Below are 18,906 nucleotides of genomic sequence, written 5' to 3' on the forward strand. Positions count from 1 at the left end.
CCAAATTGATTATTGGAGTGTGGTGATGATGTTGATGTGAAGTTGTAGTTGAAATTTGAGTTTGATTGGTGCGGATTGAGCTGAGTTTTTGTTGAATTTTGAAACTAATAGTTTTCGAGCTTTTGAAAATGGGTGATAAAATAGGGATGAAAAACTCATGAAAATCAGCTTTGAAACTGACACGTGGCCATTTCGTATAGATTAGAGCCCTTTTTTTGTAATTTTTAGGTTTTCACACGATTGAAGGAGGTGTTCCCACGCCTCCTCCACGTCATGATACAGAAAAAAAGTTTGGGGAGTTATAATACTCTAGTAAAAGTAAGGTGTGTCACAGCTATTTTAGCCAAAGTTCAGGCGTACTAATGCCTTATCCCTTCTTTGTTAGCAACAATTCTCATCTAAACCTCAAATTTAAGGTCTACAAATCTTATCTATTCTACTATAACCATTTTTGTTTTTAAAAAAAAGAAGCTCCTATTGGTTACTATAGTGTAGATACGCTCCTCGTGAAAAATCTAAATAAACAAAAGTCATTGTCTCAAGTGGCCCACATGTCATGTTTGCACAAAATATGACCGTTGCAAAGTAATAATAATCACAAAAAAAGAGACAAGACATATCCATATATTCAAATACTTTACATCTTTAACCAAAATTCAATCATCTCTCTCTCAAAATCTCTCTCTCATTGGGACATAATACAGGCAAGAGGGACATGGCTATTGCAACAGAAAATCAGCCACAACAACAACAACATAAGGTAACAATTTTCTTAACCAATTTTACAAGAATAAAACATAAATGCCAATTTTTTTGCATCTAAGGGAATACATAGAATTTGAACACAGTAAAATAAGAAATTAACAATGGGGTTGTTAGGCTCATTCTTTTTAAAGCTTAGGGCTTTTTTTAGGTATGTTAACTTATTGACTTTATAAGCTTTTTTTTCGATTTAAATATTGCAATGATCTTGAATTTAACGATTTTGTGGAATATCATTTGGGGTAATAATTTTTTTTTTCTTTTTCATTTCCATTTTGGGTTTAAAAAAGGTACTTACTTTTTTTTTTTTTTTTTAGATTATTGGTATTTAAGATAGAATTTAGTATACATTGGGTAATTTTGGGGTGAATATTTAGTTATAAGGGGTCGTTTGGTTTAAGTTATAAGTTGGTTATTCCAGCACTAATTTTTATATCATGTTTGGTATAAGGTATAAATTAGTGCTGGGATAAATTTATACTTTGTACCAAACATGGTATAAAAAATTAGTGTTGGGATAACCCGGCTTATACCTTCTTAACCCACTTATACTGAGAGATGGTATAAAATAATCTCAATAGATGGAATAAATTAGTCCCGGGATTATAAACGCGGGACTAATGAGTCCTTAAACCAAACGACCCCTAAGTATTTTCTTTTTTGTTTCAATTTAAATGTTTGCAATGAGCTTGAATTTGATGATTTTGTGGAATCTTATTTGGGGTAATAATTTTTTTTTTCAATTTCTGCTTTGGGTTAAACAATTCTCTTTTTTTTTTTTTTTTTTTCTATTTCGATTTAGATGATTGGTATTTAAGATAGAATATTTAGCGTACATTGGGTAATTTTGGGGTGAATCTTTAGTTAATTGAGCACTAAAAAGGATTTAGGGCCTTTGACTAGGAATATTTTTGACAAATTGTAACAAAATTGGTTGGTTGACTTTGTTAAGGTCTGTTATTCATTTTAAGAATTTGTAAGTATTTTCATGCTTTATGTTTATTCAGTTGAATTTGATGATTTTGTGAAATCCCATTTGGGGTAATAAGTTTTTTTTTTCTTTTCATTTCCGTGTCGTGTTTAAACAAGTAGTACTTTTTTTTTTCTTTGGGTGTGATCTTAAATGATTGGTATTCAAGATAGAATTCAGTATACATTTGGGAAATTTTGAGGTGAATCTTCAGTTAACTGAGGGCTATAAAAGGATTTAGGGCCATGGACTAGGAATTTCTCATGGAAATGTTTTGACAAGTTGTAGAACAAAATGAACTTGTTGTCTTTGTTAAGCACCACAGTTATGAGATTCTAAGATTTTTATACTTTAAGTTTATCAACAGAAATATATGTTGTTTTTTTTGCTTTTTTTTTTTTTTTTTCCCTTTTGTAAAATGGGTTGATTAAGATTCCAATTTTTTCAGGGTTCATCGGAGGGTGTGACGGTGGATCAAAAGAGATGGACTCTCAATGATTTTGACATTGGAAAGCCTCTTGGAAGAGGAAAATTTGGTCATGTATATTTAGCTAGGGAGAAAAGGGTTAGTGCAAAAGAAGACTACTTCCAGTTTCTATGTTCTATAGATTACTGGAGAATTATTAGTTTTAGTTACTCAACTGATTGTGCTTCACTGGTTTGGTAATTCGACATATTATTAATCTTATGTAGCATTGTTTAACCAGAAATTGTTGAGCAATTCATAGGAGGAGCCAGTATTTTTAGTTTATGAGTTCTGAATCATAATTCATTTTTCTTACTGGGTTCTGAATAGAGTTAATGTACATATTAAATGAATTTTTTAACACAAATACATGATTTGAGCAAAAGGTATTGGGTTCTGCCGAACCCCTAACTTGATCCTCATCTTTCAGTCCTCAGGGAACAAAAAGGTTTATGCATTATAAAGGGGGAAAAAACTGTATAGTATTTATTTGGATGTTAGCTTAAATTGTGTTGTTGTATTGGAAACAGCCTCTCTACCCCATAAAGGTAGAGGTAAGGTCTACATACATCCTACCCTCCCCAGACCCCCACTTGTGGGATTACACTGTGTATGTTGTCAGAAGAACTATTCAGATTCTAGAATGTTCTTAGCCCATTGATCAAATCCTTTCCTAATCCTCACATTTACCCCCCTTCTATTGTTCTTCTCTATCTAAATATACAATTCATGCTACAAATGAAAATGAGGTAATTTTAGTTGTTTCATGTAAACAGAGCAATCATATTGTTGCACTAAAAGTGCTTTTCAAGAGCCAGCTGAAACAGTCAAAAGTCGAGCATCAGCTTCGTCGTGAGGTTGAAATACAAAGCCACCTCCGGCATCCAAATATCCTGAGACTTTATGGTTACTTTTATGATCAGGTAGAATTCTACAATCTAATGCTTTTGCTTGTTCAATTTGTGGCCTAGAAGAATTAATTAGAGACTGATTATCGCATTATTATTGCAGAAACGGGTTTATTTGATTCTGGAATATGCTGCCAAAGGTGAACTCTATAAGGAGCTCCAGAAATGCAAATATTTTAGTGAAAGGCGTGCTGCAACTGTGAGTTCTTATCGCACTGTTAGACTCTGCCTTAACATTACTGTGGAACCTTTGGATTCCCTGTTATTCTTTTCCTTTTTCAATTAGGGGATGAAGAGAATTCGTGTCAGTTGGGAGTTCTTTTCCTTTATTTATGGTCCCATTTTCCTCTAGTCCGAGTAACTAGAATTATATGGATCTTTAACACTATATCATTTTAACATGCTCTCTAATTTACCTACCATCATTAAGTTGATCTAAAATTTTGATTTGTTTTGTCACGGGCATGGAACAGTACGTTGCATCACTGGCACGAGCCCTCATATACTGTCACGGGAAGCATGTAATACATAGAGATATTAAACCAGAGAACCTTTTGGTTGGTGCACAGGTACTTATTTAGCATTGCATATTGGATTTTATGCTTTGCTGTGCTAAAATAGGCCAGAGTTTTTTGTTAACTGTACTTTTCATGGTTTTCTACTATTAGGGTGAACTTAAAATTGCAGACTTTGGTTGGTCGGTACACACCTTCAATCGCAGACGCACTATGTGTGGCACTCTAGACTATTTACCACCTGAGATGGGTAAGCACACTATACCTGATGTAACTTTGTGTTCTCTTGGCCCAGCGCAAGTAATCATTTCACGAAGTTCCTCTATGCTAACCTTCACATTGCCTGCTTGATCAAACTAAAGCAAGCCTAACTGAATTACATTAGTGATGGTTGGTTGCTAATTATTGCAGTGGAAAGTGTGGAGCATGATGCAAATGTGGACATTTGGAGCCTTGGTATCCTCTGCTATGAATTTCTATATGGGGTGCCTCCATTTGAAGCAAAGGAACACTCAGACACATATAGAAGGTAAACTTTCTCAGCAAGTGGAAACTTTTACATGCACATATAGAAGGTAAACTTTCTCAGCAAGTGGAAACTATTTACATGCTTTTTATGAGGAATATAAAACTGAAAAGCAAAAGAGAGAAATTGCACATTGGTTTTTGGATTTGGCTAGCAAAACAAGCAGTACCAAAAGAAAAACAACAAAAGAGCGGTGAGCAGCCGTTTGGCCATGAATAAGATTTGGAATATCGTTTATCAAATTGGGCCATTATTTCGACTTTAAACTTGAAATATAGGATTTGAAGTTTGAAAAAACAGGTTTAAGGAGTTTTTCAAGTTCTTACTCAGAAAACTTCTACTCTACGCCTACTAAATATCCTCATTTGCGATGACGTACACAGGATTGTGCAAGTGGATCTAAAATTTCCATCCAGACCGGTAGTCTCATCAGCTGCAAAGGATCTTATTACTCAGGTTATTTTCAAATTTCAGCTACTTTTCAGATATATATGCTCCTATACTTATGTTTCAGCTAGACTAATATCATGTGGAATAGCAGATGCTAGTCAAGGATTCGTCGCAACGTTTGCCCCTGAAGAAGTTACTTGAGCATCCTTGGATTGTGCAGAATGCAGAACCTTCTGGTGTTTATAGGGGTTGAATATACATCTCACATTTTCGAATATATTACGATTTTTTTATTCTTCAAGAAGCCTTTGATCAGAATAGGATAAAACATCATGTAAAATGAGAGGAGTTACTTTACGATCTGTAATGTAAAATGTTTGTCATCTAATCTCTTTGTTTGAAATGAAAATGAGAAGAACTACCTTTCGAACTGTTATATAGCCAATAAGTTATTTTTTGCTTTCTTTTCTAAATGTCTGTGTATCCTGTATTTTCTTTTTCGAATTACCTTGTCGTGTGTTACTTGAGCCCATGGTCTTTCGGGAACAACCTCTCTATCTCCGAGGTAGGGGTGAGGTCTGCGTACGCTCTATTCTCCCCAACACCCTCTTGTGGGAATACACTGAGTATGCTGTTGTTTGTTGTATGAGTATCAATTACTGACAATCAAAGAATATCTAGCATATCGTAAATACATCACGGTCCATTTGGATAATCATGTCACTGTAACTAGCCATAGCTTTATCCTTGGAGAGCATGCCCATCTCATCTCTACTTGGCTGATTTACACGAATGTCTCTTTCTGGACTAGACCTCATTTAAATCTTGTCCTAATTTTAAAAAATTGTGCAAATTCAACCTTGAAAGAATTATCCTTCCGAACATTTTGGATTAGCTTGTGCACACTACGACTAATTCTCAATCTATAGCACAGCAACCAAGCAACTTTGTCCGCCATCTATTTCTCAATCTTGCAACAAAACATTGCACCAACATAAAATTAACGTTTTCTTATAATTTTTTCAATTCTCCTAATGAATCTTTAAGCCGTAGTGCAAAAAGTCCATTAAGTCGCAAAAAAAGAGGTCATTTAAACAATCATTCCAAAAAGGGACAGCTGGTGAATTTCTTCCAAAGCTCAGACTATTTTATATCTCAAAAGACATCCAGACTCACAGTCGCATACAGTTTGTCATTTATGTGCTACGACTTTCTCACTATTTAAATTTATTACAAAACTTTTTAATTCTTTTTGTCTAATTTCACTTCAGATGAATTAGACTGCAATACATCTGTTACTGCCAACATCTCAGGCAGACGACACACTTCTGTCACAGTGACCTGAGTTCTCATGTACATTGTTATCCCCGTCCAACAATTGAGTTTTCGGCTGCTCCTCATTTTTAACCTCTTCAATTTCTTTCACACGCAAGAAGCTTGGCTGATTGGTTGAAGAAAGAAGACGTGCCCACATCCTGTCTGTTATAACCACCTTATTTTGTTTCTCGGTAATACGCTGCAAACAAAAATGTCGGTTAAACTTCAACATATACAATTGTGCATCCACAGAGATAATAATTCAATGGCTTTAAAACTTCATAGCAAATCAAATGCGCTTTTTGGAGCCTGAAAAAGCTTGCTTTAAGTTCCCCATTTGAAGAACCAAATAAATAGAATATGCTTGGATTGTAACAGAGGTATTCATACACCATAGCCAATGGCCGCTTTTGCTTTCAAATGCAAAGACTCAAGAGGCGGAGCCAGGATTTTTAGATTATGGATTCTAGACTATAATTCTTTCTGCATACTGGGTATTGGATCGATTATTTATACATGTTAAATTAATTTTTTAATACAAATACAGCTTTGTGCTAAAGTTACAGGGTTCTGCTGAACCCGAATCTCCCACGGTGGCTCAGCCCCTGCAATGACTGTCTGCGACTATTTATATTGATTATGCTAAAATCCAAGATGCATTTTTTCCTTAACCTTAAAAAAAGAGTACAGCAACTGCTAACTAACCTTCTGAGAAAAGGACATGCACCTATTCCCACTACAAACATGTAGAGACTTAGGAATTCAGTGACACCTATACACATGTGGAGATGCTTTATTTAACATCATAGAAAGACATCGTTTACCAACAATAGAACAAAATTATCCAGTGATTGAGTTAACATGTTGAAACTCTCTGGAACAGTCTCTCCTGGAATGAGGAGAGCTTGAGTAAAATAGACAACAATGACTCCAGGTGCAGAGAACTGATCATAAAGCAGAAGATTGAAAGAATTTCAGAAACAGTTACTCCCTTGACAATGAGAATTTCCGTCATTGAAACAGAAGCTGATAAAGAAAATCACCTACAAGATACGAGACTGAGCACAAAATGCCAGCAAAATATTCTCACAGGCATTCGTAACTCATGACTCAGGAGGTGTACCTTTGCATGTGCGGATGTGCCTAGAGAAGAGCTGATGCATAATTGTCTCGAGGCAGTCAAATGAGATGAAAAACCGGTGACATTTTGCCTTTTGCCAATTATCAGTAACCAATATCGTGTGCACATGCAAAGGAAACATGGTAATTTCATGTTGTTTAAACAACCCCCCCCCCCCCCCCCCCCCCAAAAAAAAAAAAAAAAAAAAACCCAAACCCCCATCCCCCCAAAAAGCATTATTGTAGTAACCTAATTTTTAAAATTTTCATGGTTTTGGGTAATCTTTTATGGGAAAGTGGTTTAGGGTATCTTTTATCAGTAGTTTTTCCATTATTAACTAAATAACAAAAGATGACAAAAAATTTAATATTCTCAAAAAAAAAAAAAAAAAAAAAAAAAGACAAATTTTAATAATTGAGATCCGCATGCCATTCGCCCTTGGACATTCTCACCTCGCCTTACAAATTCCCTTCAAAAGTTCTGGGGGTTTGGGCAAAGTAATTATTACTATCACTAGCAGCCAGGCCCCAAGTTGGACATTGAGTTTGAGAGGCACAGGTATGGAAATTGTCGAGATCATTTCCATTAAAAAGACAAGTCTATGCAGAACAACTTACATTGAATGGAACATAAGTCAATGCAGAACAACTTACATTGAATGGAACATAAGTCAATGCAGAACAACTTACATTGAATGGAACATAAGTCAATGCAGAACAACTTACATTGAATGGAATATATGTCTGGCGACCATTGACAAGTCCTGAGGTGTAACCTGTGTACCCTGCCATTGCTCCATGAACACAACTTTGAGCAAGAAGAGTGCAATACACATTGTCAGAGGCATTACTTGGAATAGCACGAATCATGTAAGTCGGATCTGGAAAAAAAAAATCAATTAGCTCGATATATTTCGCAACAAATCCACTAATTAAGATGGTTGAAATTTCGTACCTATATATTTAAGAGTAATGGGCATGTTAGGTTTTTTAGCGAAATGATCCTACAAGAAAACAAAGTGGTGAGCATAACAGAATACAAGATAAAATAGTTCCTCTCTAACTCAGCTCAACCATGTTTTTCCATGGACTCTAAGCATATACTCCCTCTGTCCCAATTTATGATGCACCCTTTCCTTTTTTAGTCTATCCCAAAAAGAATGTCGCAACAGCAACAACAACAACAACAACATACCCAGTGAAATCCCACAAAGTGGGGTCTAGGGAGGGTAGAGTGTACGCAGACCTTACCCCTACCTTGGGAGTTAGAGAGGTTGTTTCCGGTAGACCCTCGGCATAAGGACAAGCAATTCAAAGAAGTACGAAAAAGGAAACAACGGAAACGAATAACCCATGGCAACATACTATAAAAAGCATGATAGAGCAGTAACAACCACAAAAACGGGGCAGTTAACCACAACAACCAAAAAAAAGAATGTCACCTCTCTATAATTAGAAACAACTTAACTTTAAAGTTCCCCTTTTACCTTTAATGAAAAGATTTTTTTTTTTTTTTTGAAATTCTTAATGAAAAGATTTATAGCCATACAAATGTCTAAGGTTTGTTTTAGACCACAAATTTCATAAGTCTTCCTTTCTTTCTTAAACTTTGTGCCTAGTCAAACGGTGCCACCTAAATTGGGACGGAGGGAGTACTACACACCATGTTTGACAGTTTTGGCCAGACATCTTAAAACTGACATTGGGAAATGTAAGACTTCTGCAGATTGCTCATCAGGGTGCTTTGCACCATGAAGTTAGAAAATTTTCATCATTGTAATTAGTTATACCATAAAGCAGAATGTTCAACAAATATTTGTAGTTACAGCCACTTCACATCATTTACACCTACAGACAATTCGGTTTTGATAGATAAGTAGATAACAGCAATACCTATTTTTTTTTTTTTTTGAGAAAGATAACAGCAATACCTTAATAAATATCTATAAACAAATAAGTTTTAAATATATAAGAAAGTAAAGATATAAACATAGGACTGTAATGCGTTAGCTATTTTCTTACCATAATAATGTCTTCATTAGATGCTTATGCATATTCATGATATTTTGGTTATTATTTGGTAGGAGTAAAAATGTGGTACAAGTTCTTTCATCTTATTTAAATCCCTCTTAGGTGAATACTTCCCATCTTTCTATAAATACGGTAGAAGTTGAATGTCATACTCCTTCATTAATTGGATTTCATTTGACACTAATCTGCATGCCGAAGTGGAGACAAACACACTTACAGACAGATATTTCTGGGTTTAACAAGATTTTTAAGAATTCCATGAGTTACAACCATTACCCTGATTTTCTGGGAAATCCACAAACCAACATCTTGGAGAAGCTTGTTCCCTGAAGCATCTTGTTCCTTTTTGGCATGCGCATTCTCTTCTGCAAGAAGTTCTTGCCCTGCTCCTTCGGCTATGACAATAACCATGTGCCCACTTTCTTTGAGCCGTTTTTCAACGTATTCAAAGAGTCCACCATCTCCTTCAAGATAAAAGGGTGACTCTGGAATTAAACAGAGATCAACATCTCTGCTCGCCAAAGTGGCATACATTGTGATGAATCCTGCAACAAATATGCCAGAAAATTGAACTAAGCCTGGAAAATTTTAAAAAGATAAACATTTGGAAAAATAACTTTACAGGGCATCGTTACTGAGATCACTGCAAATATTATAAGCTATTCTCCAAGTCAAAATGATTGTCCTAGAGCTTAGATAAGCCCACTTTATTATTTCTTACCATTATCTAGTTTGCAGCTACTAACTCAGAATCGATAATTTTTTAGGATCATCCGACACTGTGCAAGAGATGTTATGCAGCAGATATGGACATCAAATGCTCTCCATGAAAACATGGAAAAACGTGTCATAACTAGCCTATTGGATATGGGTAACAAGATTTCAAGTTCAAGGTGCACAATACCACTATAGCGCCCCATTAGCTTCACCACCCCAATACCATTCTCAGCACTTTCAGCTTCAACATGAGCTGCATTTATGGCACGTTGAGCCTCCTCTACAGCAGTATCAAAACCAAATGACTTGTCGATAACCTGAAAACAGAAAAAAAGTTTTATTTTTACAGAAAAGCAGCCATGTATGAAGAGATCAATTTGCCTTGATCAAATAGGAGATGGTACTCTCAAAATGAGGTTTTTGAAGACATCATATCGAGTAACTTGCTGCGGATTACATTTATGTTTCTCATTTGCAAGAAACATCAAACTGTATTTCCTGAGATTATTAAACTGTTTATTAAATGAAAAAAACAATCAATTGGTATTTGAAGAGAAGAGAATTACAGGAATATCATTATCAATTGTCTTGGGGATCCCAGCAACAATTACTTTGAGACCACGCCGCCTAATTTCCTGCACAATGGCAATAATTGACAGAGGATAAGTAATCTTTCACCTACCAAAGTATTGAGAATAGCCAAAACATGGACCATACCATGAGTTAAAGCATATAAAAATGGCTGCTTCGTTATATTGGGAAAAGAATGAATAAATAAGCACCTTGCAACCTGATTTTTGAAAATCATACTAAAAACCATATGAAATTTCAAGAGAATCACAAACTCCTGGAAGCTAATAGGTCGATATGCAAAAGCCATCAAAGTAAGTGCCAAACTTAATAGAATTATATTGGTATATATATACACACACGCTATCCACGAGCTTAACTGATGTATGCTAAAGGAGGACCAAAATGATCTCAACATGTAATACAGACTGTAACAGATAACTTCATTCAAGAGATGTTAAGTGAGTAAATCACCTCAACAACCTAATAAAAGATTGGTATTCAAAACTTTGAGCAGAGTGCTAAAAAGCTCAGCAAAGACAATTCAATCCATGAGCACCTTGTTGCCCTCTAAATGAAAATATTTGAGCTGGCATCTTTAAAATCTTGTAGCTGGGACTTCCAGGAAATAACATACCTCATATATTACAGCTGCTCCTTTTTGAGTTCCATCACCCCCGATTATATAAACCTGGACCAGTAAAAACACAAGTTATAGCCAGTGGAAATTTATTGAGTGACAAAACCACACACAAGACATTTTGCAATGAGATAGAAGGTTTGCCTCAGAGGACACTGACTTCTGGTGATAGACAGCAATTTCATTCCTAAAGATCATATTGTTTGTCACAAATCAGAAATTCTATTCCTAAAGCCCTTTTCTCCCTCTAGCTTCTTTTCCACATAAAGTCTTTTGCATGAATACAACAAGCATGCTCGCAGAAGCTCAATTATTTTTTGCCCCCAGAGAAGATTTTCATGACCAGTACAGTGCCTTCTTCATTAATAAATAAGCACCTTTAGCAGAAGGTCGGGAAAATCATAGTTTGAACGATGAGGGATGAACACAGAAAATGTATTCTACCATTACACACTTATCCCAGGACAATCTTGCACTAGAGGTACCTGATTAATTCCACGGTCCTCTATGCAGTCAACAATCTTTGTTTTATCATGGCCTCCTCGTGATGATCCAAGAATTGTACCACCGCGTTTATGAATATCATTAACTGTCTTTGGTGTCAAAGTGATGATATTCTTTGAATAGAAACCCTTGTAACCTCCCTTTTGAAAAAGAATTACAGTGTCAGCTGCCAATGAAGTGCAGTATAAAACTTTGCTAAGAGGAGGATGAGAAAACAGAATAAAAGAGCAAACACACACGAGGCCATCAATCTCCAATTGTCAAACGTCTATATTTAACAGCCAAAAAAGGTCTAAAAACAAAACAGCAATAAGAATCTGATTTCCTATCTAAACTTGAAACACGTTGCAAATTGCTTGTACCAGATGCTACATTAAATGATAACAAACAATCCAACAGAAACACCTCAATTTACAATGCCTCGTTTAATCTCACTTTCTTCAAAATATCTCAAGCCATGACTCTTATGCCCTTTGTGTTTTACATCATCTGTATATGTTGGCCTACAGCCTGAATTGAAGAAAAGTTTATATGGCAGTAATATAAACTAGAGCCATCAATTGTTACTCTGGGAGCATGCTTGGTTTTAAAGTTAACAAGTTTCTTAAAAGATCTAGAACAGAAAAGGGGACCATTGACTTATTGGTTGAGTACATTTATCACAGAGGAGCTTTCTTGCTCATTGTTAGAGAAGTGGTGCTATTTCTTCTAGTCCTATGAAGTCTTTACCTGCTGAAGTTACTAACTTATCTAATGCCAAAAAAAATTGCAGAAAAAAAAAAGAAACATGTTGAGCAGCCAGCTTTTAACAACTGCGATAAGTTATGAAATAACATAGGCATGTGACTATACAGAATCCAATGCTCATCAATAAAGAAACAAGTACGAATAAATAGCAACTGGATCCCCTTGCAACTAACTGTGCATGCATCAATCACTTCCCATATGAGGCAGAAGGCCTAAACAAGCATAAAAGTGAAGTTCAAACAACTTACATCTATACCATAGACTTTGCTGACCCCATACATATAATCAAGGCTATGTACAATTTCTCTGATCACTGTGTTTAGCCCTGGGCACAAACCACCACAAGTTACAATACAAGCACGAACATCATCCGAACTGAAATACACCTGAGCAACAAAGAAGCACGCTTCTCAGTGAAAATCTTTTACGTTCGTACTTTTACTGATTCAAGAAAGAAAAGGAGAATTTCCTGCCCCCTCCAGAGGAAAGTACATACCTTCTGACGTGGACCAGCACGCCGGAAATGCACCCCTCTGGGACTGTCCTTGTGAGTAACAACCTGGAAAGAGATTTAAACATTACTTCAAGGAAGAGGAGTCAGAAGAACTCTCTAATACAAGTTTCCCTGGTACCTAAATGGAAAGAGAGCTAGCAATGGAATATAAAGATTATGAAGGGGCTCATTCCATGACAGAAACATAATAAAGAAATACCTTTTCAAGCTTTCTTCACTGCTATATCATCTTGGAAACTACTGAAAAGACTATAGCAATGAAAAGGAGTGCAAAGTACCGTCTTTAGGCACACTGAAGAGTCAGAGCATGCTCTTTTATTGATAAGGTAAGATTTAATTAATAAAGGTAGCAAGATGCTACAGATTACAAAAGATCAGCCTCTATCACTAACATGGCAACTACAGATTCTCCTAACTCTTGTAAGAATTCCATGTATTGCTCCATATTTTCCATATACTCCTTTTACACAAAAAATACAGATTTTATAGACATCTATTCTTAATCAGATCAGCATGTTCTTTTTTGTACCTTTCAGCTATATAATGGAGTAAATTCTCAAATTTTGACATAGACTTTGATTTTGTTTATCCTATAAGCATTCCATTTCAATGCTTAGACTCTATTTCCTGAGATGTAATTTGTGGCAAGGGTGGAATAACAAAGTGTTCATATGTCATGCATAACCACTAGACATGTCAAATTCAACAAAATATGGGATCTTCAATTATCAAAACCTAGATTAAAGTGTAATGGTCCTCTACTCTAGCTTTTTGAGTTATTCCTATCAGTACATTCTTTGGATCACCTGCACTCAGGTAGTAAAATTGAGAATCCTAAGCCCACCTTTCTCAAGACTGTACCTTTCTCAAGACCTTGCACTACACAATAAATGTTTACTAATGAAGTGGCTATGGAGATACACACGAGAGGATCAGTGCCTATGGAAGGATGTCATTATTGCCAAACATGGAGCCTTGAACCACTGGTGTTCAAAAGTCTCAAATGAACCTTATGGGGTTGGTTGCTGGAAGAGCATAAGCAAACTATGGGATTTGTTCTCTCAGCACAAACATCTGGTAGTAGGGAATGGCCAGCACATCAGTTTTTGGAGAGATAAGTGGTTGGGCAACACCCCTCTTAAGGTTGCATACCCCAACATTTTTCAGATAGCCAATGAACCAGATGCTACAATTCACCAACACAGAGATGGAAACACATGGAACCTCAACCTAAGAAGGAACATTCAGGACTGGGAGATGGAAGAACTGATCAACCTTTTAGCAGCACTTCATAATGCCACAATCAACAACCTGGTGCCAGACCAACTAAAATGGGGGAATAGAAGGAAGGGGGAATTTTCAGTTAAGGTTGCATATAAACTCCTTGGCCCTCAGAATGCAATCACAGCTCATTGGCCTTGGAAGCTTATTTGGAAAGTCAAATTACCTCCTAAAATTAGTTGTTTCAGCTGGACAGCACTACATGAAGCATGCTTGACCCAAGATAACCTAGCCAGAAGGAGATGAAAATCTGGCAAATAGGTGCTATATGTGTTTGAAGGTAGCAGAATCACACAACCACCTTTTCATACATTGTCCAGTGGCAACAGAGTTATGGAATATGTTTATTACAATTTTTGGACTCAATTGGATCATGCCACAGAGTATCAGGGATGTCTTTGAAAGCTGGAGTTACTGGAAAGTTGATAGCACCATCAAGAGAATCTGGAAGATGATACCTGCTGCTATTTTTTGGAGCATCTGGAATGAAAGGAATAGGAGATGCTTTGATGGAATATCAACTTCATTCCAATCTTTAAAAGCTAAATGCCTTATGTTTTTGTATAGTTGGGTTTACTTGTCCCCAATAGATTCCCCTGTTACCTTTATGAACTTTATCAACTCCTTAGCTCTTAACTAGACATGTACTGGAGATGATAAGTTCCTTTTGCTACTCTACTTCTGTAACTACTATGCATCTACTTGATGCCAGCAATGAAATTACTTACTTTATCAAAAAAAAAAAAAGACTGTATGTAGCTAAATGTAATTTGTCTGAGTATTTAAATATGGAAATGAAGAAGATGGGAATAACATTTTTTTTCTAATTTTTTTTCTTTGCACAGAATTTTAGACTCTTTTGCCTTGTTTTCTTTTGAGCCGAGGGTCTTTCGGAAACAGCCTCCCTACCTTCCAAGGTGGGGGTAAGGTCTGCGTACACTTTACCCTCCTCAGACCCCACATTGTGGGATTCAACTGGGTATGTTGTTGTTGTTGCACAGAATTTTAGACTCATGGAACAAGTTAAGAAACAGGACTCACCTTTTGGGGAACAGTATCATCCATGTCAACGAAGTACTGCCTGAAACCACAATGAAAGTTCATAACTTGTTAAAATACACAAATAAGGAACTATAAAGTAACTTCCACGTCAGCTTGAAGTGTAACACAAGAAATTTGGTGATTGACTCACTTCACAACTGAATATGCAGGATTTGACCGCAATGGATTGTCATAAGTCTGCCATAAAGAAACAAGATGCAAAAGAAGTTCAATTAGTAAATATCAGCATCCAGCACACCAGACAGAAAGGTTGGCAGATGAAATAGGTAATACTTATAAGAGCCAAAATTGAACCATTTATGTGAAACACTTAAGAAAAAACTGGTAGAACAAGGGGAACTAGGAATAGTATGTTACAAAGGTTATATGCCAGCATCCAAGACATTTAAAGTGACGACAAAATGGTTCCTTTCCAAAAACAAAATACAGAGCTTCTCCAACCATGTCGTTGAACTGAGAATAGGAAAGAAAATAAACGAGACTGATGGCAAGGATATGGTTTTTGTCTTAGGATTAGTTTATGGATAGAAGGAAGTACAAACAGAATGAAAGATAATTTCTTTGGGAGTGTATCAGAATAACTTCTCCACCAGATACTCTTCAGTCCAACAAAACCTGATCTTAGCACTTGTCTTCAAAACCAAATTGCAGACATCGCGAAAACATTTTGTAAATGAATGAAAGTTCACACATCTAATGGTTCTCCATCATCAACGTATTACAATACAACAAAAGCTAATGCATATTCACTTGATGCCTCTTGTTTACTGACACAAAATGAAAGATTTAGATAGCATCTAGCAGCTCTTCTGAAAACCAAAAAACATCTTTTACATGAATGCCAGTTCAGACAACTAATCATCCTCCAACAAGTCAACATGTCCCCTCGTGGAGAGAGCTATGAACACCTTCCATTTGCAGATTACTTAAAACCTCAAAGCACAAAACTAATATCTTAAGTTTCCTAAACCTGTTTTGCCCTTATTGTCCCCCCTGATACCACTCTGTCACGACCCGACTAGGGGCCATGACGGGTACCAGGGCTGACCACCGAGCACCACTCATTCTACTGCTCATCATACTCATTAAGCGTTCTTTTATCAAATTCATACTCAAATCACAGAAAATCATTTTTCCATCTGGAAACATAATCACTTTTATATACATAAGCCCTTCGGCTATCAAAATAATATATATATATATATATATACACACAATAAGGACATCGTGAGACCATTCTACCCACACATACGTATCTACGAGCCTCTACTAGAGTACTAGACATATGGCACGGGCAGCACCGCTAAGGCGGGCGGCTTATAGATGATTACACCGTGTCTATATGGCACGGGCAGCACCGCTAAGGCGGGCGGCTTATAGATGATTACACTGTGTCTATATGGCACGGGCAACACCACTAGTGGGCGGCATGAGATGGTACCCTGGACGCGGGCTAATGATTATCACACCGTACCTATATGGACGGGCAGCTTATACATTTATGCATACATGATATGATGATGATTATGAAGTAAGCCAGCATGCATTATTTCTTTTATAATTGACAGTCAGATACAGTTGCTCCTCATTTGATGCTTCCTTTATCTCATTGACGTATTATTATTACTTATGCCTCTCATACTCAGTACAATGTTCGTACTGACGTCCGTTTTCTTTGGACGCTGTGTTCATGCCCAATACTTCATCAGAAGCCAAATTTATCATTTTTTCCACCAAGAACTTTAAATAGTAAAATCTAGTAGAAACTAAGCATAACTCTTGAGAGAACACGTTTACTTTATGGGAAACATACTTCTTTAACCAGATTTCCAAGTATACAAGTACATGACATTTAAAGTTAACAATAAATTTCAAAAATTAATTCTCAGTATTAGCTCGCATTCAGTCCACCACAACATAGAACATATCCTTAACTGTTATTCAAAAGGGAAAGAAAATGATAGAGTATAACATACTAACGTAGTAGTATAGGAACTATTTTGATTTCGGTGAAGTTACAAATTAGAAGAGCTCGAGAAATTCTGATTGAATCATGATACAAATTACAAAAGAAGAAAAAAGATCGAATAATCAAAATTTAGATGAAAAAATTGAGACAAGGGTGGATTTCACAATATTTGATACCCGTGCTACCCACGCCAGCTTGCATGCATCTCGATTAATTCCACTAGGTACTTGCTACCTCCCACCAGTACATATACCAGCAACTCTGTCCATCACGGCTTGGCGAAATGGGAGGGTGAACGGATCAAGCTAGTTAGCCTTAACCTTCCCCAACATTTCCAATAACCACAGATCTATTATTCCAGCTTAACGGCCCCTCACTCTACCCTTCTCCACTTAAATACTAGGTTCAACAACTAACGCGTGACGCACACTTAACACACATGCCTATACTTATACATAGCCCCAAATCCCAATGAGCTTCTTCTACTTTTCTTTTGAGATTTTTATGGATCAAGTGAAGGAGAAACGGCACATGATGCAATAACTAACAAAACAAATCAATTGACAAGAAGGGGTTGCTCAGATGGTCCGCACCCTCCACCTCCAACACTCCAACACGAAGGTTGTGGGTTCGAGTCACCAAGAGACGAAAAAAAAAACACAAAGCAAAGCAAATCAATTAACATTATGAAATGATAAAATCAAACAATTAGAGATTCAAATAACAACATCCATATACATGCATAATCAAAATCATTCAAACATAAAAAACTAAAAATGAAAAAAAAAAAAAAACAAGAGTATGAGAACAATACAGGAAGATCAGGGATGTAATCAGTCAAGTGAGGAACATCTTCAAGAACATAGCCATAATCCCCTTTCACCACCTTCATCTGATAATTACTCTCAGTACCCATCTTTCTAATTATAGAATCCCTCTCTTTCAATGAAGATTCAAAGTGTTTCTGAAAAAGAAAAAAAAAACAATAAAGTGTGTATATATGTTATATGTTAGATTTGAGTCAACCCAAGAAAAGGAAAATTGGTTTTTTGGTTCGTGTGTAAGAAGAAGCTGGAATACACTTACACTCTAAAATAGTAATAAAGAAAGCTAATCTTGGATTCCTTTATCACTCTTTAATAAAATCAAAGGAATAAAAAGAGAATCCTAATTTTTCAAAAAAGTAAGTGAAAAAAATAGGAGGAGAGTCCACTTTGTTTGTTTTTTGTTTTATTTAAGAAAGCATGAAAACAAACGGCTTAGGAAGTGGTCGGCTGGTGGCATTTATCATATCACTCTCTATATTATTTTTTTCTCACCAGTGTTGGTACGATAATGGAGCCCGACTATATTCAGATTTGAACTACATAGGGTTCCATTCGTGAAAATCGCTCTTTGTGAAGAATTTTTTCATATTCTGAGTTTGAACTCGAAATCTCTAGTTAAGGAAAAAGCAGCTTCATCCGCTACACCATGTTCTTTGATTATATTTTCTTTCTCTTGTGAACTTGGTCCTCCAAATATATTTAGGGGGTGGTTTGGTTTGGAGACAATGCAAAAATTACTGTAATACATATCCCCTCAATTTCTATTTATTTATCTGATTTTGAATTGAGATGGAGTTTTAAAAAAATAAAAATATTTTTGAAATTTGTGGTTTTAAACTAAAGATATGTAGAATGTACCAAAATATCTTTTATTTTTATAATCTTAAACATATCAGGTAGAAAGATGAAATAAAAGAATTGTAACGGATTAGAAAAAAAAAAGTAAAAATAAACAAATTGAAATGGAGAAATTACTTATGAACTAGTTATGCAAGAATTATTATATGAGAATTAATAATGCATGGATTGCAATATAATAATTTCTTCAAGGGATTAGGTGTATTATCCTCG

The 18,906-nt window shown here is 35.9% G+C and overlaps 2 protein-coding genes across 4 annotated transcripts; one reads left to right on the forward strand and one right to left on the reverse strand.

Moving 5' to 3' along the window:
- Window positions 1–602: 602 nt before the first annotated feature.
- LOC132604217 (serine/threonine-protein kinase Aurora-2-like) lies at window positions 603–4,973 on the forward strand. The gene is made up of 9 exons (XM_060317621.1): window positions 603–760; window positions 2,181–2,297; window positions 2,975–3,121; window positions 3,210–3,305; window positions 3,580–3,675; window positions 3,775–3,871; window positions 4,033–4,150; window positions 4,531–4,603; window positions 4,689–4,973. Exons 1-9 carry the CDS (start codon window positions 716–718, stop codon window positions 4,788–4,790), a joined length of 891 nt encoding a protein of 296 aa, XP_060173604.1. The 5' UTR covers window positions 603–715; the 3' UTR covers window positions 4,791–4,973.
- A 689-nt stretch (window positions 4,974–5,662) lies between these two features.
- LOC132604218 (ATP-dependent 6-phosphofructokinase 6-like) lies at window positions 5,663–18,245 on the reverse strand. 3 transcript variants are annotated; one of them, XM_060317624.1, is made up of 14 exons: window positions 18,095–18,245; window positions 17,823–17,972; window positions 15,170–15,216; window positions 15,019–15,058; window positions 12,679–12,741; window positions 12,431–12,568; window positions 11,417–11,575; window positions 10,929–10,982; window positions 10,288–10,356; window positions 9,909–10,038; window positions 9,281–9,549; window positions 7,929–7,977; window positions 7,700–7,854; window positions 5,663–6,053 (listed from the first exon to the last, which is right to left on the reverse strand). In XM_060317624.1, the coding sequence occupies exons 2-14, from the start codon at window positions 17,922–17,924 to the stop codon at window positions 5,847–5,849; spliced, it is 1,482 nt and encodes a 493-aa protein (XP_060173607.1). In that variant the 5' UTR covers window positions 17,925–17,972; window positions 18,095–18,245; the 3' UTR covers window positions 5,663–5,846. The 3 variants fall into 3 exon arrangements, with proteins under 3 accessions (XP_060173607.1, XP_060173605.1, XP_060173608.1); XM_060317622.1 differs by lacking the exon at window positions 18,095–18,245 and having other exon boundaries at window positions 17,823–18,088; XM_060317625.1 differs by lacking the exons at window positions 11,417–11,575; window positions 18,095–18,245 and having other exon boundaries at window positions 17,823–18,088.
- Between the last annotated feature and the right edge of the window lie 661 nt (window positions 18,246–18,906).

The sequence above is a fragment of the Lycium barbarum genome, chromosome 7 (genome assembly GCF_019175385.1).
Source record: "Lycium barbarum isolate Lr01 chromosome 7, ASM1917538v2, whole genome shotgun sequence".
NCBI lineage: Eukaryota > Viridiplantae > Streptophyta > Magnoliopsida > Solanales > Solanaceae > Lycium > Lycium barbarum.